Source organism: Mchenga conophoros, linkage group LG7 (genome assembly GCF_057382185.1).
Source record: "Mchenga conophoros isolate Kocher_MC1m ecotype Shallow Benthic linkage group LG7, M_conophoros_male_GT1.1, whole genome shotgun sequence".
In the NCBI taxonomy this organism is placed as follows: domain Eukaryota; kingdom Metazoa; phylum Chordata; class Actinopteri; order Cichliformes; family Cichlidae; genus Mchenga; species Mchenga conophoros.
The window spans coordinates 11607749-11630810 of record NC_140532.1 but is presented as its reverse complement, the minus strand read 5'-3'; the positions used below and the strand labels follow the sequence as shown (position 1 = coordinate 11630810).

Below are 23062 nucleotides of genomic sequence, written 5' to 3'. Positions count from 1 at the left end.
CTGTACAGATTTGTCCCCCTACTGTATGTTTCCTGGAAGAGATCAGTCACACTCTTTTTAACAAGCTAAGCTTTACTACTGTTTCATTCATGCGGGGAAATCTGGATCAAAAACGGAGCCAAGAGTTAGTATTAGTTAACACTGTAGAGCAGTCTGTCTGAGAAGCTAAAAATCCTCTGTGTAAAAGATTATTACCAACACCATTATAGTTAATGGCACTATGGCTAAAAAAAGAGTGAATGGGAGACGGGAAATTACTGAAGCATCAGAATATACCTGATTGTATTGTAGAGACTAAACAAGTAAATATGTGAGGCGGTGTGTGCCAAAGAGCACGTAGCTATGAGATGTACCGCTGTTTGTTAGGGCTTTATCTTTTAAACAGTGAATTAAAAAAATAAGCATACAAAAGCATAGTTCATAGTGCACACCTGTTCAAAAAAAGTAAATGAATAGAAGTTATTGTGTTAATTGAAAGCTACTAAAAGCTTGTTCAATTGAAGAATCTATTTCAAAAGTAAGTTGTTATATTATCCAAGGCCAAACAGCCAGGAGGATTGTTGCTGCTAGGCACAGTGCTAAAGCACCTCTGTACAGTACCAAGCTGACTGCCATTAACTACACAATATGGGTAAACTATATTTGGTTGCCTGGCCTTTTCATCTGCTTTACTAATGAGGTAAAGCCAAGTAAAATTTGGAAATTCCTCTTGAAATCACAGAAGCTGGAATATTGTAGTGACATGAGAAATGCGTAGGATTCAGAGATGAATTTTTAAAGCTGTGAGATGACAGAATTGTAAATTCAAAAGAAAGAAGGGTTCGACTCAATATTGTGATGATTTCCTACTGCTAACTATGAACTTAAGTTACCACCTCAGTACCAGTACAGGACTGCCCTGAGCCTTTCTTTACTCAATTAGTAATTTAATGGGCACCAGCTGAAGGTTTTTGTTGTTGGCTTCAAGACATATTTGTGTTGTTGTTTTTTTCCTGCTGATACTTCTCCTTTGCAAGCCAGATGAGGCTTCCCCACACATACACGACAAGACATGTGTGGCCACCGCTTTTCGTTTTTTTTTTCTACTGTTTTGCCTGAGGACACACACTCCTGTGCCAGCTGTTGTCATGGAAATTACACCAGTTTATAACATTTGTTTTTGGTATAAAGACAGTGGTGATCACGCAATAGCTCTCGTCTTTTTGGTATTTACACTTAGCTAATAAGTTCATTTTTGTTCTCTGTTTGCTTTCTTGCTTTCCAGTTCCTGTGTGCCAGACGTTATGGCTGCACAGACTCGCTCTGCAGCCACCATTGTTGTTTACAGCTCTGTTACGCCTGTCGATTGATCCGCAAACAGATGCATCTCTGACTGTGATTCACCAAAGCTGATTAAGTCACAAGTGTTTTGTGTTGGTTCACCAGCATCTTGGTTTCAGAGCTGTGTTTTATTTCTATAATTATTTCCTGTACCTGTTGAATATTGCTGAATTAAACACAAGTCACATTTCAGACTGTAAAATGCACCAAAGTCTTAATACTATGAATCTGTAGTGGTTAGTTGTTGTTTTTCGGGATTATAATTTGTCAAATTACAAAATGTAAAATTGTTAAATAAGCTATCTGTGGATATATAAAGTATAAAAATGCACTTATGCTGTTTGAATACAATCAAAATAATGAAACACAGGACTGTCTTAGCCTAAGGATACAAAATAATCAAGGTTTCACAGTGGCAGTTATCTAAATGATTCTCTCATAAATCATTATAATTTAGGGGGGATGTTGCTGAAGCAACGCCATTGTCTGTGGTGCCGCTTAATTTGAGGGTCTGATAATTAGGGTAGCCTAGTTACCATGATATAACCAAAAGCCATCTTGGTATTAAAAAAAATACAATGAATTAAATTATCTTACTTGTTTAAAAAATATATAACTGAGGGATGTCAAAGACAATGCTGTCAGCATCAGGTGTTTAATTTTGTCACACTAAAACATGCCAGAAAGCAACAATAGTTACACCTCCTGTCCGTGTTCTTATACTTTTACATACAAAAGGACAGATTACTCATGACAATTACAAACAAAACAAAAACACATGAATAGAATTTGTGATATCTTCAGGCATTTAGAGTTTTTATTTCTATAGTTATTTTCAGTCAGTTTGTTTAACATTACAGTTGTTTGCTCGTTTATTTTCACAGTTCACATTTAGAAGATGCACTTTTACCTTTGGGCAATCATCCCGCTACTGCACAGCTTGAAGTACTACATACTGAATTCATTTAGTGTTTTGTGACTTCTAGTAGTATGTTCAAGAGTTTGCATTAATAACAAAATGCTAATCCTAACCTTCATACATTAGCGAATAAGAAGTGGCGAAATATAGTTGCTACACACTGATCTAAAAACTTTGTATATCAAATACACACTGTTCAACATATATTTCAGATCACAATAAGACATTATTTTTTTCAACCTCTGCACATTATCACAACATTTTTACAACTCCCCTCTCAATTTATTGTGAGAAAAACAACTCTAATATTCAACTCAGTAAGTGTTGCGGCTCACGTTCTAAAATAAAGCTAAAAGTAACTCCTGTATGTCCTCGTGTGAAGATAAAGTAACTGAGACAAACAATGCGTGATTTTTGGTTTCAAATGGCTTTCACTCTCAAAGTCATGAAATTTTCTTCTTCTTATGTCGAGTCATTACGGATGTGGAGGTCTTTCCAGATCCCACTCACGTTCCATCTTGCGTTTATTCCCTCCCTTATAGACCACTGAACAAATGTGGATTAAATGTGACTTTAAAAAAATTGCATTGCAATATTTGCTATTATAGAACATGTTTTGGTAACAAATGCTGAATATGTGTCTGTGGAGATGTGGTTAAAATTGTCGATATTCATGGACTGCTGGTTTTGGTCATAGTTACAGTATCAGTGACTGCAGTGCTTTTACAATGACGTGCATTTTGATGACAGAACATTTACTCTGGATTGATTTCTCAGTCTGCATTTCTTGTGTTCAAAAGTGGTCCAAGTTATATTGCACAGCTACAGCTTATGTGCGACTGTGTTGAAACCCTGTAAGTCACATAAATCTCAAAACTGACAAATGCTTCTCAGTTTTGAAACTTAGGGTAAAACTGCAGAAGCTGTAGTTGGATAATCAAAACGTTCCTTAATTTGTACCTTACTCCTAATCATTAAATTACCAGAGATGCGTATAGGATATTGTAATTGTTTTTTACATTAATGCCACAGGAATATCATTCAAATATAAAATGAATAGGACTTTATTATCTTAATTTCAGTGAGCATCGTTAGCACCTTAAAAGCACCAAAAAACCAAGCATCCTGCCAAATTACTAGAGCAAGACACTGATAGCTTATACATTTAAGGCAAACAATCACAGTAAAACTGGAAAACCTCATTCTTAACATGTATGATACAGTAGGTGCTATAAAGAGAAAAGCAGTCAAAACACAGCTCATATCTTAAAACTTTATTAGTGGTAAATGTTGCAAATTGATATTATACACAATACTATTTAATTAACTTCTTGACTAACATATAAAACATTAATGCTTAACTGGTTATCTCATAACTTTACGTGGTAGACCATCACATAAAAACTGTGTATTTCCGAGATCTCACAAATGCGAGACCTCATGCTACAAACAGTAAAGTTATTCAGGAAGGAAGGAACATATACAAAAATCACTAAACTGGAGATACAAGGCTTTTAAAACAGAAGCAGTTTGAAATAATTGGTTAATCAAATACTGGCTGATTATCACTTGAGAACGTAAGCTGCTGTTATAGCTATAAATGACTGTAAATGACCTTCAAGAACAGAAACAACACACTTTAACACTGAATAGCTGTAACGGTAAGCTGAAGCTGAAGTAAGCCTCCACTACATCCGTTTGTGTAGTTTTTACATATCCCCCACTGCTACCACATTACACCTTGAGTTACAGTAATTCAATACACTGTCTGCTGCCTTTGGGGCCACATGTGAGCCACGTCTGGCTCGAGACTGAATGCTGCTACGACTTTCTCTCTTCTTTCTTCTCCCAAACTTTTTCTCTCTGAGTGCATGAAAAAAAAAGTGTGAAGCAAGCGGACTGCCCACTCTTCTCTTTCAAAAGGAAAAGTGAGGGGCTCAAAGAGACACATATCACAAGTGCCTGGTACAACTGCACTGTTGTACTGATGGTCACCGTACAGCTCCACTGGGACAGATGGGATTTAATCTGCTTGGCCGATGGGCACTTCAGCAGCAGTTTCTGGGGGTTAGAGAGCACTTATCACACAATTCCCCTACCCAGACTTTCCCAGCGAGTCCTTGGAGTTAAACCATTGACCCTCTGGTCATTGCTGCTACAATGCTGCTGCCTGAAGTAATCATCATGCATGCTCCATCTATGCAGTCTTTAGCAGCCAAAACAACACATCGCTTACAACACTAATCTTTCTCTCCCTACAGTTTTGATCACTTTAAACCTAACAGCAATGATTCAAACCAAAAGCATTTACAAATACATTAAGAGCATGCTGGCAGTCAGCCTAAAGAATTCATTGAGACAAATTGATCCCTATCTGTTTAAACTGGCACTATAATCTGTCATTGGCAAATTGAACACAGTGAGCTATCTGGGATCTATTGCCTTTTTAGATAGTGGCCCTTGGGGCAAGCAGACAGAGAGAAAGTGATCCACGCCGCTGAATGAACTCTATGTAAGGTTTTCAATTGAAACATGCATGGCTGCTTATACGAACACACTTTAAAACACACCTTTTTTCCTCACACTCCACATAGCTAAATGCTTTTATACTGCCTGCACGCGTATGCCGTCAACTTGCTTGCACACATACCACATTTATAATAAAGCGCTGTTACTGGAGGTAGTGGAATGCTGTTTTTTGTGACTAAATTAAAATTACATTTACATCAGAAAAACAAGCACAGTAGTCTTTAAACCTTACAAAATCCCTGTTTAGAGCAATATAACCATTAAAATATTCATATCAAAATAAACTACAGTGTACGTCTGGTCAGGATAAAAGCCAAAAAATAAAATAAAATAAAACAAATTCTATATTAATGATATAATTAAGTTAAGTTTGTTTATTTATCATAAAAATGTGAACTTTAAAATATCCCTACATCATGCTACTTTTCTTATGCTGCCTTTTTGTTCTTTGGTCCTGTAATAATGTTGGTAAAAAAAATAAAAAATTTGAATATTTGGTTTGTTTCTTTTTCCCCTACCCATAATATCACAAAGACCTACCATTCCAAAGAGTCAACCTTTACCGGAGGTAAAAGGTACTGATTGATATTCAGTGCAACAGATGAAAGTCCCATGAAATATGGGACACATCCACCATAATCAAATGAAGGAGAAACAATTTGGAGGTGTTAAGTTTTTTTGGCTCTTTGTTTTGTTTTTATACTAATGTGTGTGTTATGCTTGTAATCTTTTTTTTGACGTGCTGCCTTTTTAACTAGAAAATAATCAGCTTATAAGTTATCTGAAATTCTTTCTTCATTTACGATATTTTGATTTAGATTGCGTCAGTGGGCAAAAATATGACCAATATCTCTCTTCGGGGTGTTTTTTAAGTGGCACAGTTTAGTTTCTGTCTTGATTCCACACTGTCATCTAATTCAATCAGACTCTTGAAGTTGATTAGCCTGGTTAACCTTTGCTCCTGCTTGGGTCTGGAAGGGTTAATCAGGCCGGGAACTTGGAGACCTCCGGGTCAGTATCCCTCTATCTGCATGAAGGACTTGGTGGAGGAAGATTAAAGTCAACTTCTTCTTTTTTTTTTTTTTTTCATTTTTGACATTTAGCACAAGTGTGAGAGAGCTCTTTGGCCGTCAGCAGTTCAATTTTCTTTTTTTAGATCTTGGTGCGTTTTAAAAGCATATTTGTAGGAATTTAAAAAAATGTTTTTAACTACATTCGGTTTTTAGTATATGTCTATAACGTTTTGCAGAATATAATCACGTCGGAGCGCACTTCCCAGTTTAACCTGATATTGGAGGGAAAGCTTTTCCTTCGCACGCCCGTAAATCTCAAGAATTGTCTATCTCGCTATCGATTAATTTAACTGCAATCATTCCAATCAGCACATCTCCAGTCCCGTGTTCCAGAGACTGTGCTTTGTTTTACTAACAATAATAAAGTGATTTAGTCCTTTCTCCCTGTCAGAGCATGGGAAATCGTTAAAGATCTAGCTATTTGTCTGTGATCAGTAAATATTTAGTGCAGGCGACATCCTCTGTCTCCTCTTAATCGATACTGATCCCGTTGGGCAGCGCAATTGTTATGTGCATGCAGGCTTGCTGAGCATACACTGCTTTTATCCTCTGCTTGAAAAGGAGAACCAGTACAAATCACACAGGAAACTTTTAAATCCGCGAATTAAGAAAAACTGCAGGACAAGAGTTTTGAAGTGGGGGGTCTAATAGTTAAGCAGTTGTGCTGCTGTGGGAACGTTTATGCGTTAAGAAAATAGTGCGCAAATTTCTGTGCATATTTACGCGTGGTTCATTGGGCAGTCATAATTTATATATAGGCTTTCCTACTATCTGCCTGATGCATACATGCTAAAGGAGTATCTGCTAAAAGGTTAATTACCCTCTTATGTCATTACTGATATTTCTTAATAATAATAATAATAATAATAATAATAATAATAATAATAATAACTCATGTATTAGCATTTTGTAGGATAAAGTTAGAGCATTTATTAAATTATTTATGCTAAATTAATTTTTACGTGTTTAATAATAGCTTGGCTGATATTGCGTCTTGGCTTGCTTTCTCCATATATTTCCTAATATGCAAAATCTCATAAAGATTGCTCGCCATACTTAAAGACAGGTGTCTGTTCTGACTTCACCCCCTCCCTCTCGCCTCAATAGCCCACACAAAGCAGCCGCGTACGAGCGCGTTTTGGCCATATTACTGTAGGAGAGAAAAAGGCGCACAGGATCTCTCTCTCTCTCTCTCTCTCTCTGCCTGCTGTAAAGCTTACTTATCATTTCCAGAGGCAATCAAATGATATTCTGCTCGGACGACACGTCAACTTATATTTCCAGTCTCTCGCCTAACAACACATGACGTGAATCAGTTGTTTGTTTTGGCTCTCCAAAGTTTTTGCATGATCAGACATTGCAATTTTCCAATAAACAGCGTGCTTTTTGTGTCTGATCCCGTCTGTTGGAGAGGAAGCTTTGCCAGCTTCAGTCTGAGCACTGTGTCGAAAAAGAGAAGACTAAATATATTCTGAATAAGAGAGAAGATGCATCCCGCTACGGACGAATCAGCAACATATGCATTTGGTAGGTTTGTTACTATAAGAATACAGCCTCCTGCCTCACTATCACTATCGGGTAACTTTATGAATGGGTGTTTGCAAACTAGTTGGGCTTGATGCGATTCGTCATATAAATTAACGCTGCGATAATAGGCAGAGATGACTGACGGAGTCGTCCGTAGTCAGTGCGCATTGTAGAAGCATCGTATATATGTAGTCTACGTTATGCTCCGTCTGCAGCACAAGTCTTTTATTTGAAGAGATGAGCCTATTTAATATGATATTTAATTGTGAGCAGAAGGATAAAGCATTGCAACATTGCTGATTTATCATAATAAAGCATACAAATCGCATACTTACCATTTGAAGCAAAACTGGGTCCTCGATAAGCCAGTACCTTGCGGGGTATTTTATTTACAGACTTTCCATGTTCACGGGATCTGTAAACAAAACCGACAAAATAGTAATGCAGACAAAATATAATCGGCTAATTTGTTCTAGAATAAAGACACAATTGGTCTATATACCACCGCTGGGACTGCCTGAAGTGGCAAAAAGTAAATCCAACTTTGGCAACTCTCAAAGGTTTGCCGTCCAAGTCATGTAAAACAGAATTTAAACAAACAGTCATCAGTTTAAAATGGTGCTCGTTAGTTTGGTCGATGCGAGAGAGCAGACTGAATCGGTTTCCGTGTCCGACGGCTCCTCTAAATTGAATCTTATTTGAAGCAAAAAGAATTCATACGCTAGGGGGCACCCATATACTGTAATAGATCCTGGGACAATGCATGCATGCTGCTGCTCTCTCTACAGGCTAACACAGTGACCGGGCTGTAGGTTCATCTGGAGGGCTCTGTAAAGTTTTACCTGCAGTTCAAGTTTGATAGCCTCAGGCCACGGTGAAAGTAAATCAGCCCCGTTCAAATACACACAAATATCAATATAATATATTATTATTATTATTATTATTATTATTAACCATGTGGGCACAGCCATTCTCCCCCTTGTTACAAACACAGCATCGTTTACTTTGTTTCTTATCGTCATTAAAATAAGATGTTTTTATTTTATTTATTTTAGTGAGCAAAAATCCGACAAGTATTAAGGTATCGTTTTTGTGTGGTGTGTCAATAAGGGGACTCTGCTTTCACCCTAGCCTTAAAGTGAAGGGCATGGCCTTTGACCTCGAGTGACATTTTAATTGTGCTCCGCATTTAAAGCTGTAGTCGTCTCAAGCTCTGACCACATATACAGACAAAACTGTCTTTGGAGAAATCATGCTTTTGGACCTCCTGACCATGCAGATGATTAATATTTGTGGCTTGCGGGATTTTTTTGTTAGGCAACGGCGAGCTGTGGGATGATTTCACCAGGCGATAGCGACAATTTCACGAGACATGTGGATTGTGATGTGTAGCACCTGGTACGATTGGAAAGCACTAATATGTACTATTAGCCTCGTAGAAATATAGAGGTTTGTTTAAAATGAGAAATAAAGAAATCCAGGTGGCGTTTTCTTCTCTTCTTCTTTAAATGGGGAGCGACCTTATTCAGTGTCTGGTTTTACAGTGTGCATGGAAAGACAAATCGAAGCCTACACTTGTTTTGATTTTTTTATATGCATTTATTATCAATAATAATAAACATGTTATTTGGTCTAGGTAACAGCATCACCAGTCTTAAATTAACGTAGCCCATCACACAGCCTTTTTTTGTTTCTTTTGTGTGTTGTTTTTTCATTCATTCAGCAGTGGAGTCTGTCTTTATATCCACATACCTAAAGGATCAAGACTGTAATGAACACAGGTCATGCCAAGAAGGTGCATCTGTGTCTCAGGGATAAGAAAAAAAAGAAAAGAGAAAAAAATCCTATCTTCTTTTATATTTCAGCTTGTTATAGGGTTACCGGATATACTGTAGCGCGACATGATGCACTGCATTGAATTATTGATATTTTCCTTTTTTCCCCACTTGAAATTGCTAAAGCTTTACCAGGCTGCATGTGAGTATACCTTATAGTCTGGGTGATTTGAGTGACTATCAGTGAATACTCTCTCCGAAAAGCGTCTCTTTTTAGGACCAAGCGGCCCTCTCGACCTCCATGCTGGCTCTGGCAAGGTACCAAGTAGCACAAGTGCCGACTAGCCAATGGGGTTCAGGGGGAGGTCCCTGAGCTCTGACCAGTCAAACACACTCTCCTTCCTTATATGGCAGCAGATCTCCATGGTAACGTGTGCTAAGTTGCAGCAGTCGTGTCAAAGTTCACTATATAGAGAGCTCAGTGAGCTGATCAGAGAGAAAGCATTCTGCCAGCCCGGCTCCTACCAATCGCAAATCACTTCCTAACCTCCGCCTTTTTAACATATTTGATCACTTTGATTCTCTTCTCCTTTTTCCTATTATTTTTCAGTGCACGGAGGAGGTTTGTAGGTTGTGATCCTTGTTTTTTTATGTTTTTTGTTTTAGTGCTTTCGCTTTTTTGGGGAAGAGTTGTCTTCATATTCCAAGCTCTCAAAACATTGGCTTCAGCTGCGCGCTTGCTGGCGCTACCTCACAAGGAGAAAAGGAAGAAGACGCAGTTTTTTTCTTTTCTGTTTTTTTACCCAGTTGGTGATTTTCTCCGAGACTTGTGCTGGAACTTGATAGTAGCTGCTACAGTGTGCTCACTAATTGTTTTATGCTGCTGCGAGCACGGTCTTATCAACCTGCTCCATCATCCACTGACTAGCCCATGCTACCTCGGTTGGTTATTTTTGAATATTTAACCCACCTTTTCCCATTGATGGGTGTACTGGATGGCTGACTGTAAGCGCCCCTGGACTTGGCCTTTAAGCGCAAGGCAGCGACTCAGCTCGCCATCGCATCAGTTTTGAAAACGTGCTTCGGCAACGTCTCCAACAGCAATAAATCGACAGTTTTCGGGAGATTCAGACTGGATTCAGCGTAGGCTAGATCTGGCATTTTGTGTGTCCGACTGTTAATCACAGTTTACCGCGTTTCCTTGAGACATTATTCACCGCGACACCAAAACGGCAGACAAAAAGTTTCTTTACGTTGACTGATAGATATGGCAATGGTAGTGTGGAGAGGCTCCCAGGACGATGTGGCTGACACCCAAGGCACCCTTTCCTCGCAAACCCAAGGAGGACTATCTCTTCCCACACCTCAAGCAGGCCAGTTGAATTTGACAGCCTCTCAGGTCGCCCCTCCGACCCCTCAGACTCCGGTCCAAGGACCCCCGAACAACACACAGTCCACGCCGACGAACCAGACGTCGCAGCAGTCGGAGAAACAGCCACAGCACATTGAATGCGTGGTCTGTGGGGATAAATCTAGTGGCAAACACTATGGCCAGTTTACTTGCGAGGGGTGCAAGAGCTTCTTCAAACGGAGCGTACGACGGAACCTCACTTACACATGCCGTGCCAACAGGAATTGTCCAATCGACCAACACCACCGCAATCAGTGTCAGTACTGCCGCCTCAAAAAATGCCTTAAAGTCGGCATGAGACGGGAAGGTATTGGGATTTTTTGTTCTCTTATCCATGTGTGTGTTTGTGCGTTTGTAGGTTTTAGACATCGAACCATATCATGTCGCTCCCACAGCATGTTTCCTTTCCCGACTATTCCCTCCAAGGCTGTGCGGCTGGAGCACGCAATGGAGCCGCTCTCTGCCTGTGGTCGAGACGGGGCTCTCCGGATGTTCCTTTTAGCCATGCATTACAGTGTCTAGCGCCAGTGCGTTATAGCTCTGCATTTGACAAATACGAGCCCACCCGTGGCCAAACTGAAGCTGCCGAATATAATGTGATACCGTGACTGCCGTAGAGATACATCTGTGTTGAATTTATGATACAATAGCCCTCTGCGCTATTATGGCGAGTGGCGAATTAAGAGATAGCGTGTTCTGGCTACATCTCCACATCTTGCCGCTTGCCTTGTTCTCTGTGTCTTAAGCTGGACATTAGCGTGACACTGTGCGTTTAAAAAAAGAACGATCGTGCTCCGTCTAACCCGGAGAAATTATCTGAATTTTAGTCTAAAATAGGCCTTCGTGTATGGGGTAAAACGAGATGAATTGCTAAGTAGGTTAAGGGTTAAACATGCAAGGTCTCCCTTGCCCTCTTTGTGTTCCTTCACAGCCAGCTCATGTTGCTGTTGCTGAATAACAACAATTTAAAGCTAGACATGTGCGAGGCTTGTCTTAATTGTGTTTAAAGCGCATCCCTGTTTGTTTGTTTTTTAAATTTATATATATATATGTATATTCAGTGTACGGTTTCTCACACTACAGCCTCTTTATTATCAAGGCACTGTGTCTTATCTCTTTTTAAACTCGGGTAATAATATGTGTGTGTGCGTGTGTGTGTGTGCGCGCGCGTGCGTGCGTGTGTGTGTTTTGATCCTGCACAGGCTAGTAAACATTTACAGCTTGGCGTTCAGATTTCAGTTTTCTGCACTTTAAAATACTGTACTGTTTAACAGCCACCCTTAATGCTCAGAATGTCTGTGATCATTTGTAGAATTCAGGCTTCAATATCTGTAGTTTCTCTTTTTACTGCAGCCGTGCAAAGGGGACGGGTGCCACCCACACAGCCACACCACGGTCAGTTCGCCTTGACAAATGGAGACCCACTCCACTGCCATTCCTACTTATCCGGATATATCTCTCTTCTGTTGAGAGCGGAGCCCTACCCGACGTCCCGGTATGGCAGTCAGTGCATGCAACCCAACAACATAATGGGTATCGAGAACATTTGTGAACTAGCAGCCAGGATGCTCTTCAGTGCCGTGGAGTGGGCCAGGAATATTCCCTTCTTTCCAGACCTTCAGATCACAGACCAGGTGGCTCTGCTGAGGTTGACGTGGAGTGAGTTATTTGTGCTCAACGCCGCGCAGTGCTCCATGCCCCTGCATGTGGCTCCTCTCCTAGCGGCGGCTGGCCTTCACGCCTCCCCCATGTCTGCGGACAGAGTGGTGGCCTTTATGGACCACATTAGGATCTTCCAAGAACAAGTGGAAAAGCTCAAAGCTTTGCACGTTGACTCTGCTGAATATAGCTGCTTAAAGGCAATTGTGCTCTTCACCACAGGTAAGACAATAGACTGCTCACTCAAGTTCAGTGTGTGTGAATGTCACTAACCTGCACACTGACATCAGCTAAATCAACGCTGACCTAAATATATCAGCACTGGCCAGAGGCTGTTGCTTGTATTAGATGAACGCTGTACTTAAACGTTCACCTATGCTGCCTTCATGGCCAAGGGCTTTCAGACAGACCCTAGGCTACTCAATTATAAAATCACTCGATTGATCAACTGATTTATCAGTCACATGCGCAAGGATAAAATGAAAATGGTGGAATGACCACACCAGATCTATCTTGGTTTAAATGAACAACAAAGCAGAGCAAAGTATGCCCAGACACACACATACACACACACAAAACCCACCGCAAATTAAGCTCGAGTTAAATAAAACTGATAACTCCGCAATAATTGCTTCAGGCATCATAAAATCGAGATATTAGAACTCTTTTGGAGACTCAAATAGCCTGCAGATGAATTTCTACACTTGGGCTTTTCGGCCATTTATCATTGTGTGTATACCCCACGTCTTGTTTGTAGGAAATGACAGATATAAATGATGTCAGGCTACGAGGGGGATGGGAATAGAAAAAGAAAGACAAGCCTAATGTCCCATTTGCACACAGTAAAAGCACTGCCCAGGTTTCAACGCTTCCTTGTCATTTAGGTGGCATACATGTGCTACCATAAAAAAATACATAAATAAATAAATAAATACATAAAAAACACGGACACCCCTATATTTGCAAAAATGAGAGAGTCTAACAGCATTGTGTGATATTGCGCAGTGACAAGAGGGGCGGCTTTAATTTTTATTTGCAGAAATATTCTCTCCGCCTAAGATTCAGGGCGTCTCTGGACTCGCTCGAGAACTGGGTCATGACCTAAACATAACCCAAACTTCCCGGCTATTTTGTTACATTAGCTACACCGTTAAAGGAGAAGAAGAAAAAAAAAACACGTAGGGAAGAGATTTACAAGGTTTCACCGACGACTGAATGCATGTCTTTGAAATGATACCATACCTGCAAGCCATCAGTCTTTTTATTTCATTTAGCTGTGGCAATCTTCAAGTGAGCTCATGGTGGCTGGTTAGTTAGCCCTTTCTGAAATAAAATCATAGTTCATGTCATTGAATTTTACTGTCAAGGCTTTATACATCCACGATGGCTTAATTTGTCTCCTCCATACCTGAGTCCCGGAGGCTTGAACGTGAGCTGTGTGTTGTAGCCTGAGTGACACGCCTTTGCTACTTTGGCGGTTTGGTTGTTGTCATGCATCAACTTTACAAACTTACCCAATGTGCGTACAAGCGTTTTTGGCACATCATCAGCTGCCGCCCACATGCAGCAGCATAGATAGTGATTCTGCGTCTCCGATGGTATAGTATGACGGCAGCTCCGTAGGCTATGGGCCCTTTTTTTTTTTTCTCTCGAGCTAAATCTCTGCTCACTAAAGGTCAGTAGGTCTCCCTGTCTTTCCCTCTCTCCTCCCTCACCCCCACCCCTCTCTACCTCGCACTGCCTCTGACTGTGAAAGACACAGGCCCATCTGAAACACAGTCTTTAACTATGAATATGCTTAATTATTTAGTTCACTTTTAAATGGCTTTATCGGGGAAAATATAGATAATAATAGCGACGAAAGGAGAAACACAGAATTAATATGACGAGGGAAGCAAGGCTCTCATTTTTATCTGCCCCTGTAAGATGGCAAGTCCCCCCCCCCCCCCCATCCCCTTTTTCATAAATTAAACACACACGCAGATAAGAAAATAAAAATCAAAGTAAATAGTTTAAACAAAATAAACTGGCATGCATGTGGAAGCGTATTTTGGTTAATGGTGCCTTACATTATTTGTTTAGCGTAATGCTATGGTTATTGTATTATTGTCATATAATAATTTGTTATTATTTTTTTTAAATCGATATTTATTAAATCAAGCCTTGAGACCATTCAGCTACACTTTTACATGTAATGTTGAGATTTTAATTCTGCAAATAATTGATTTTTTATTTTTATTTTTTATGTGACAGGCTATCAATTTTCGCTGTAGTGTATCACCACAGTGGGAAAAAGCTCCTAGTGAGAGAAACACTTTAGGTTACACTTTATTAATGTTTATTTGTTTTTCCCCCTCTCAGATGCTTGTGGCCTCTCAGATGTGGCCCATGTGGAAAGTTTGCAGGAGAAGTCCCAGTGCGCCCTGGAGGAATATGTCCGGAGCCAGTATCCCAACCAGCCAACACGGTTTGGGAAGTTGTTACTCCGCTTGCCTTCCCTCCGCACAGTCTCTTCCTCGGTCATAGAACAATTATTTTTCGTCCGATTGGTAGGTAAAACCCCCATTGAAACTCTCATCAGGGATATGTTGCTTTCGGGGAGCAGTTTTAACTGGCCTTACATGCCAATTCAGTAAACCAAGAAGGCGACGAACAAACAAAAGGTAGGGTTGGGGGGCTGCGAGACTACAATGATTATAGCTGCTTTTGTGGAAGGAATAAAAAAAAAACCCGGCTGTTACACGGGGCTGGCTTTCATGAAGAAAGACATTGACGTAAATGACTGTGAATTCCCCCCTACTCAAAAAAAAAAAAAAAAAAAAAAAAATTGAGACATCCATTGAACTTTCAAAATGGCAGATACATGCTCCCAGTGTTCATGCAGAACAACCTGCTTCGATCCTTTTTTTTAATGAAAGAAGAAAATGAGGGAAAAAAAGGGAAAGGGGATTCTGTTGATCCGCGTGAGGAAATTTGAAGTATTAAGTGCATTTAAAAATGAAAATTTGGGTTAAAAGAGAAACTGGAGAAAGGGAAAATACGAAACGTGAATTTTCTTTTCTCAGATGACTTGTCCTGTGTCCATGTATAGCTGTGTTTTGTACTTTCTTTGTTCCTCCTTTCTGGTTCCAAACCGGCCTATGTGATTTCTGTAGTACAGGTGGTGTTATTTTCTAAGACAATGGTTTATTTTGAAAAAGGTGAAATAATGAAAAAAAAGAAAAAAAAAGTTCTAAAAAGAATTAAAACCACAGCAATAGGAAAATAGGCTTATGATCTAGGCTTAATGCTGCAAACGCACTTATGTTGTTAGGATGACCAATCTGGACAAAAGGGAGTTTTTTTTCTTCTTCTTTTTCTTTTTTGGAGTTCATGTTAAACTTTATGACCCAGCGGAAACACTTCGCTCTTTATTACTATGAAGTTACAGGATCCACTTTTGTTTTCCACTCCTGCTTTTAACTAAAGCTGCATAAGCTCTCTTAAATTTTTAAATTAATTAGTTTGACGCTGACAGACATGAGGGCTTTACACGATTTTAATTATTTGGCGAATAATCTTCCCAGTTTCATCCAGCTCTGAATATTTGGCTTCAGTTCCCCAATTGGATACAATAATAATAATATTTTTTCTTAAAAAGGAAATTTTTAGAAGTTGCCTAGACCTGCTGTTATAAAAGGTATGTAAAATAGGTTGCTCTAAATGCAGTACATGCGCATTTAAGAGCTTTTGCAGAAGCTGAAAACTGTACTGAAAGCATAGTTGGCTTGCTTGAAGAAAAAAAAAGTTGGAGAGGTCAAGGGTCATAAAAGTTTGAAGCCTAGCCAGAGTAGTGTTTAATAGCAGTATTATTACAGCGTCCCTGAAATGTCACCCTTTATTCACTTCAAGCATTAAGTGCCTGACAAGCATGGTGTGATTTCTTATCAAAACGATGTTAAAGTAGGCCTACAACATTTTTTTTTTTTGGGGGGGGACGACACAATTAGATATGAAACTCCAGTCATGTATTTCACTTGAAAAAACTGATTAGAGGCAGTATTCTTGTAAATATAGGTCAATTCATTTCAACAAGTTTTTTCCTTCATACAAAGTATATGTGATTAAGAAAAATCTGTGGTTGCCATTTTTTTTTCCTTCTCGGTAATACAACGTCTTCAAAATTGAGTGGCAGACTTAGCTAGTAGCACTGAAGGTTATGTTTTTAATGTATATACATATTACTACAAATGTTTTCTTTTTCATGTATATTTAGACTGTGAATGCATGGCCACAGGTCGCTAACCTATTTTACCTTTGATATATAAATGTAAATGTTTTTTCTCTCTTTCTTTCACTCTTTTTTTGGACTGTATAGATATAATCTGTGCATTCAGTACACTAGCCCTTGTATTTAAAGCAACAGAAAAAGAAAAAGAAAAGAAACGACGTTCATTATTAGGCTACAGACTTAAACAGGGTGAGCAGGTTTGGGGACAAAAAAATTTAGAAAAAACCTAAAAAAAAAAAAAAAAAAAAAAAAAAAAAGGAGCTGATATTTTAACTTTAGTGTTATGGCTCCTTTTGGTCTCTGACAGGTGCCGTGGTGTGCATGCGCGTGTGCGAGAACGTGTGTGTGCGTGCGTGCGCGTGTGTGTGCGTTTGGAAGCTAGCAATTTTGTCCTTGTTTTGAGGCTTTTCTTCAACACACACATACAAAAAAAACACAAAAAAAACACCATGTTGTGGTTGAATTAAAAGGGATCACTGATTGAACACTGATCTTTGGCTGTTCGGAGCCACATATGGACCAGAGAATGATACATGATTGTAATTATGAACAGTTTAAACTGACCCACGTTTTTATATAAATATATAAAAATATATGACTGCAGGGTATTGATAACGTATAGATACTTTTTTTATCATTATTATTATTATTATTATTAATTGCAAGTGATATATGTGAGTGTGTGTGAAAGTTTATAGTTGAACACAATTCTTGTTTGTTTGTGTTAGCTTATTGTAAACAAGCATTCTGCTGTAAATTTGTTCTTGGTATTAAATTATAATTTATGAATTTGAAAACACCAGTTTTTCATGGTTTCTTTTTTTAACTTCCCAAACTTTATGTGTGAACTTGTCCTTGTATGGGTGTGCGTGCGCGCGCGCGTGCGCGGGGGGTGTGTGTGGTCGGTTGAAGGTGGTGCTGGTGGTGGTGGACGGGGAAGGGAGGGGGGGGGTGACTGGAGTCAATTTGCTGTAGCAGGATGTTGCCCTTTTGCCCTTTGAAAGTGATTAATGAATTACAAAATAATTAATCAATCCGGCAACAGGCCCGCTCAGTACCTTAACCCCCCCCCCCCCCCCCTTTTTTTTTTTTTTTTTTTTTAATTTCCCTATAAGGTTATACTTCCTAAATCCTGATCTCTAAATTACCAAACTGTTTGGGAAATGATGGATTCAAGGTTGCTGTCTGTTAAAGCCCAGAAATGGAATACCACTTGTAATAAGGCGCAGTGCCTCAACAGATAATAACATTTCATAACAGTAGCCCGCCCTCACACGGGACTGCGACCATAGTGCAGGAAATACCAAACCCTGCCTTCCCACCGCTTTATCTGCGGAATAAAGTTTCACCTTTGTACGCTCGCATAAATATTAATGGGCGGAATTTATATAGGAGCCTGTACATTATGCATAGTATCAAAATAAGATAAATCGTATTGAAAGGGAAACCGCTTTGAATGATTTCATGAATATAGAATTGCTCTCTATCGCTGGCAGTGGTTTAGGTTGTTATGCTCTGCTTTTTATTTTTACTTCCAACCGATTCACCGGGCTTCATCAACACTACCAGAACTTCCTGAACTATAGGCGGCATAATGCACATCATCGTTATCGTTGCTGTTATGTGTGTGAGAAACTCGAGAAGTGGATGTAAAGGTTTACAGTGCCAGCTATTTACACGCACTCTACTCTGACGCTAAAACTGTTTGCCCTATAATTATTATTAGTATTGGCTTAGTTGGAAGTTAAATCTGAAGTAGAATTAGCCTTGTTGTGCAGAAGCTTTATCAGGATCGGTATGAAAGCCAACTTCACCGCATTTTTTTCCCTGCCGCTGCTGCTGGTGTGTATCTGTGAGTGCGCCTGTGTGGTTGTGTTGCTGTTGATAATGAAGAAAATGATGATTATAATGTGGCGCTGATGGTCTTTTATCACTGGCTTCTTGCTGAAAGCGCTATTTATCCATACAGTGGTGCTTCCCCTGTTTGTCCAACCAAGCTGTCCCTGAGGTATAGCCTACACTGGGGCCAAACTAAGCCCATATTGATAATTAAAGGTGGACATCTCGCTACACGCGATCATCAGTTAATTGGACAGAGTGTTTAAAGTAGAGCAACCCCGGCCACTCAAAAAAAAAGAAAAAAAACTTTTACCATTCACAGTGTTAGCAGGGGGTGAACACTTTGAGGGATGCAGAATTCACCCACGTATGTCAAAGTAAAGCTTTCGAGTGGGTCTTGACCGGTTGGATTTCGACACTGACCGGATTGATTTGAGGTGACAGAATTTTTTTTTCATGACATATTGGATCTATTGGACTCCATAATTTCTACTTCTGTCCATTTATTAGCATTATGCAGGGGAAAAAAACCAACAAGGTGTAACTTGCTGCGACGTCACTTTTATTTACGTCTGCGTGACGTGCCAACTGTTTGACACGCGAGCTGGTTTTGCCTATAAGCAAAAGTTTAAAGAAAAATCCTGCAGCCTGCTGACGATGCTACGAGGCTGTGGCATGTATACAGAGTCTTTAATGCTCGGTTAGTTTGTTGGGGTTTTACACACAGAAGCTTAGAACTTATTTAGGGCTCACGGGCTATTAGTGGCGCTATTTGTTTAATAAGATAAGGATATGGTTTGCATTCCCTTGCTCTTCCGCTGTCTACTTCACACGAAAGCACACAAGTACATGTCTGCGCAGTTAAGCCACAAATGCACATATGCACATTATTTGTACCTTGGCACTATCACTATGACAAATTATCCCATACTGCATGCGCTTTATTCCATATAGTTTCAGGCACCGCAGCTCATTTACAATGTAGCCTACAAGTCAAAGGCTTAGCAGCTTGGGGCACCTGCCTCATATGTTAACGCACGGGCTTTGAAGACAGAGGAAAAAATAATTAATATTATTATTACTATTAATATTATTAATGTTATTATTAATATTACACATTGACTATAAAGTGGTGATGAAAGCTCAATCAGCAGATGCAAGACTGTTTTTTCCCATTCTGTAGCAGTTTTCTTTATTTTAAATGTTTTATTTTGCGATCATTTCTCCACTTTGTCTTTCGCCATTAAAATAAATTGCCTTTCACTTCTCCTTAAAGCAAACGCCTTCCCTGCACTCTGTCCATAAATGTAAGAAAATTGTGCCATCTACCCGCTGTCCCTGGAACTGTAGCTTCCCAAGACCTCGGAGACCTCGGCTCACTTTAACACAAACGGAAAGGCGGTCGGCGCTGCACATGCAGGCGCCTCCTCGCGCGTCCATGACAGCAGCTGCCGGCTGCTATTAGGCTGTAACTTTACAAGTAATGTGTGTTTTAAGCACCTGTCATCCACTCTGTATCCCACTGCGTCAGTCTGTGTGAATGGAGCAGATAGTATACGGCCACTGGGCATCTCTTTGCCGGAGAGTCCAAATTCACATGATCCTGAGCGCAGGAGCAGGCACACACACAAACTATTTGGGGGGGGGGGGGGGGGTCGAAGGTAAAATATCATAGTTGGGGGATAAGCCTTTTTTTTTCTTTTTGGAAATTCGTGAGACCCACGACTGTAATTTACGCCTATAAAGAACCGCGTTCTGCTGTTGACTACATCAGCGAATTTTGTTCCTGGTTATTTAGCATCTATAGAACATGTTATAGAACATGTAGAACATATTTCCCGCACAACTGTAGACCTCCTGGGTTTATTTACTTTTATGAAGATTTGTTTGCAGCACGCCGTTTTTATATTTACGCCGATATTAATCGATAGTACTGAGTTTTGTTCCGCTTAACTTAAACAGAGCGGTTCCTTTCATGAAGTTTTCATAAGTGTTCGGACCGAAAGGAGAGAGAGAAGGGGACGTGCAGAAAGAAGGGCCAGGCAACACTACCAAGACAAAGTTCACTTGAAAAAAAAGAAAGGGGGGGAAAAAGGGAAGGGGGGGAGAAAACACTGCTAGACTTTCAAAAGGGGTGCAGCGCTTTGTGGCCGTTAAATAGGGGAGGTAAAGACAATTGCAGCTGATGTAGTCCAGGAGTATGAATATACCCCGTGCTGAATTTATGCCCGTTTCGAGAAGGCTATTTGAGTTTTCTTTTAGCCCAAACACGCTCACAGCTAGTCCATCTCGGTGCCAGCGAAACATTCCCTGCGGTAGTTTGAATATTTACGTGCCAAATGGATCAGAATGCAAACTAATATTTGGCCACCGAGTTTAGCATGAAGACCGTTTACAATATTAAAATGTATTTACGGCCGAGAGAGAACAAACCTTTTCGTTCTTTTTTAAGAGGAGCATGCTGCTGGGTTTCTGTCACACTACTGTGCGCCCGAAACTACAAAGCGGGGAGACCGGCACCTTTTTAAAGCGCACGTTGTAATTTGTCTTAATATAGACGATCACACACAGAGGGGAGGACTTAGAAGAGCGGTGAGCCAGAGGGATGATTTGAAGAGACCGCAAACACTCTGCTGGATATTAGACAGCCCCCCTCAGCCTCCCCAAACCCTAACGCATTACTTCATCATGAGTACTTCATAGGTATTGATCGATATAGGCCTACATCTTGCATTGATTTGTTACTCGGGGTACATAGATACTTTATTAAGATTCCCATTAGGTGCACCGCAGCGGTTGTCAGTCTTCCAGGGGTCGCAGTATTAATGTTACACACTCTTCACTCTGAAATCGTTTGGCGCGGGACCCTGAATGTGCCTACAGCCCACACGTTAACCTGGGGGTTCCCGTGCGTGCGTTTTGGAGGTCCTTGGAGGTGCGCGTGCTTGTGCGTGTAACTACAAAGTGGCTGATTAGGCCTGCGTAATTGGCGATGTCAGTTAACCAGGTTTGTTGACTTAAATCGCACTATTGCGCAAACAGTGGTGTCCGACTTAAGCCAAAAGACGATGATGAGGAGGAGGATGGCGATACCTGCCGCAGTGATTAGCGTGTATGGAAGACGCTGGACGTAAAATTTTGCATAAATTGCTCAGATAGAAGCTAAATGTTTAATCAATTCTGCATTAATTTGACGGACAGGCCTGCCATGCCTCGCTCGTGTCACTCCACACGCAGCTCTGCCTGTCTTACCCGTCGGTTATGGGGATGTTTTCTGTTTTCCTCCCTGTAAACCTCCCTCACCACGGAACTGTGTGTGTGTGTGTGTGTGTGTGTGTGTGTGTGTGTGTGTGTGTGTGTGTGTGTGTGTGTGTGAGAGAGAGAGAGAGAGAGAGAGAGAGAGTGAGCGTCTATGAGTGAGCGTCTATCCCTCTGTGTGTGGATGCGTGTGTTTGCCGAAACTTCAAACGCGCACTTGGCAAAGCTCTCTCAAACTGTGAAATTAATTTGGCGTAATTCTGGTCGATGCTGGTGGTAGACTGAAGGTGCTTTAACAATAAATCTCACACCCTGGGCGTTATCTCTTGTCCAGCCTTCATCTTCATCATCGTCATCATTATCACTGTTATTATCATCACCATTTCCACCACCAACACAGTGATCAGCAGCCTACACGTTCACAAATTCCACAGGTGAAAAAAATAAGCCAAACAAAAATCCTCCAAAAATGTAAATTTGTAGACTCACCTCTGCTGTGGAAATCCTCGAGAACTTCAGCTTCAAGAACGTGAATTCTACTTTTTTGTACCAATTTAACCTAAAACAGGGACTGCTAACATTTTCTTTATTGTTACTATTATTCTTTTATTTTACTTTATGACATTTCTTTCATCGTCCAGGCTATATGTTGCTCTGTCCCTCTCTGTAAACAGCCACGGGAAAGCGTTTAAAGTGTTTCTGTAGGACGGACTTTGCGTATTTCAACTCGTGTTTAAAAAAAAAAACATAAAAAAAATACAAATAAAAAATAATAAAATTAAACACCAAGCTCTAAACGGCCAAACATCTACTCGTATATTAGACTGAGTCTCCCGCGGCATTTATTTGACCTGTAGGCCATAATAGCGGCAGATATCGGATTCTTTCTTATTCAAGTGTTTCTTAAAAAACATGAATATAGAAACAAAATAAAATTAAAGTGAATGGTTAAATAAATAAACAAACAAATAAACGATGTTATGTTTACGTCCACGTACTGATGGTTTCTCAGATCCTCAAGAAATCCTTAAGGATTTGTGACTCCTTCCTATTCCCTTTTTTTTTTTTTTTTTTTTAAATCATCCTATATTTTCAAAGCTGTTGCGCTTAAATTTAAAGTCGCCTCTTTTTACCTTAACTTTTTAAAGTAGCATTCTCTTTATTCTCAGCTCACCCAAACAATATTGCGACATAAACACTGCGCGTGTGTGAACAAGTCTTCTCTTCGGGCTCTTTCGCTACCAATTCATGGGCTCCCACACCTTTTCGTGTCACGAACACCAGACGCAGTTACGACTTACAGCCCCCGGATCCCCGCTTGATAAGATGTTGTCACGGGGACCCACGTCTGACATTTTCTGAGGCTTGATAGGATTTTTTTTTTTTTTTAACACAGTCTCCATGTGCTGCAGACTAGCAGATAGCAGCAGGGAAGCTGAAATCCAGGATCAACATCCACGCAGGATGTATACATACATCCTG

At 40.2% G+C, this 23062-nt stretch overlaps 1 protein-coding gene and 1 long non-coding RNA gene across 3 annotated transcripts; one reads left to right on the top strand and one right to left on the bottom strand.

The window, feature by feature from the left end:
- Nucleotides 1–1268: 1268 nt before the first annotated feature.
- LOC146569650 (uncharacterized) lies at nt 1269–8029 on the bottom strand. Its single transcript, XR_014893377.1, has 2 exons — nt 7871–8029; nt 1269–7783 (listed from the first exon to the last, which is right to left on the bottom strand). It is a non-coding gene; the product is annotated as an uncharacterized LOC146569650 (long non-coding RNA).
- A 1544-nt stretch (nt 8030–9573) lies between these two features.
- nr2f2 (nuclear receptor subfamily 2, group F, member 2) lies at nt 9574–17280 on the top strand. 2 transcript variants are annotated; one of them, XM_085282092.1, is made up of 3 exons: nt 9574–10861; nt 11890–12435; nt 14575–17280. In XM_085282092.1, exons 1-3 carry the CDS (start codon nt 10411–10413, stop codon nt 14847–14849), a joined length of 1272 nt encoding a protein of 423 aa, XP_085138218.1. In that variant the 5' UTR covers nt 9574–10410; the 3' UTR covers nt 14850–17280. The 2 variants fall into 2 exon arrangements, with proteins under 2 accessions (XP_085138218.1, XP_085138219.1); XM_085282093.1 differs by having other exon boundaries at nt 9576–10861; nt 11908–12435.
- Nucleotides 17281–23062: the final 5782 nt, after the last annotated feature.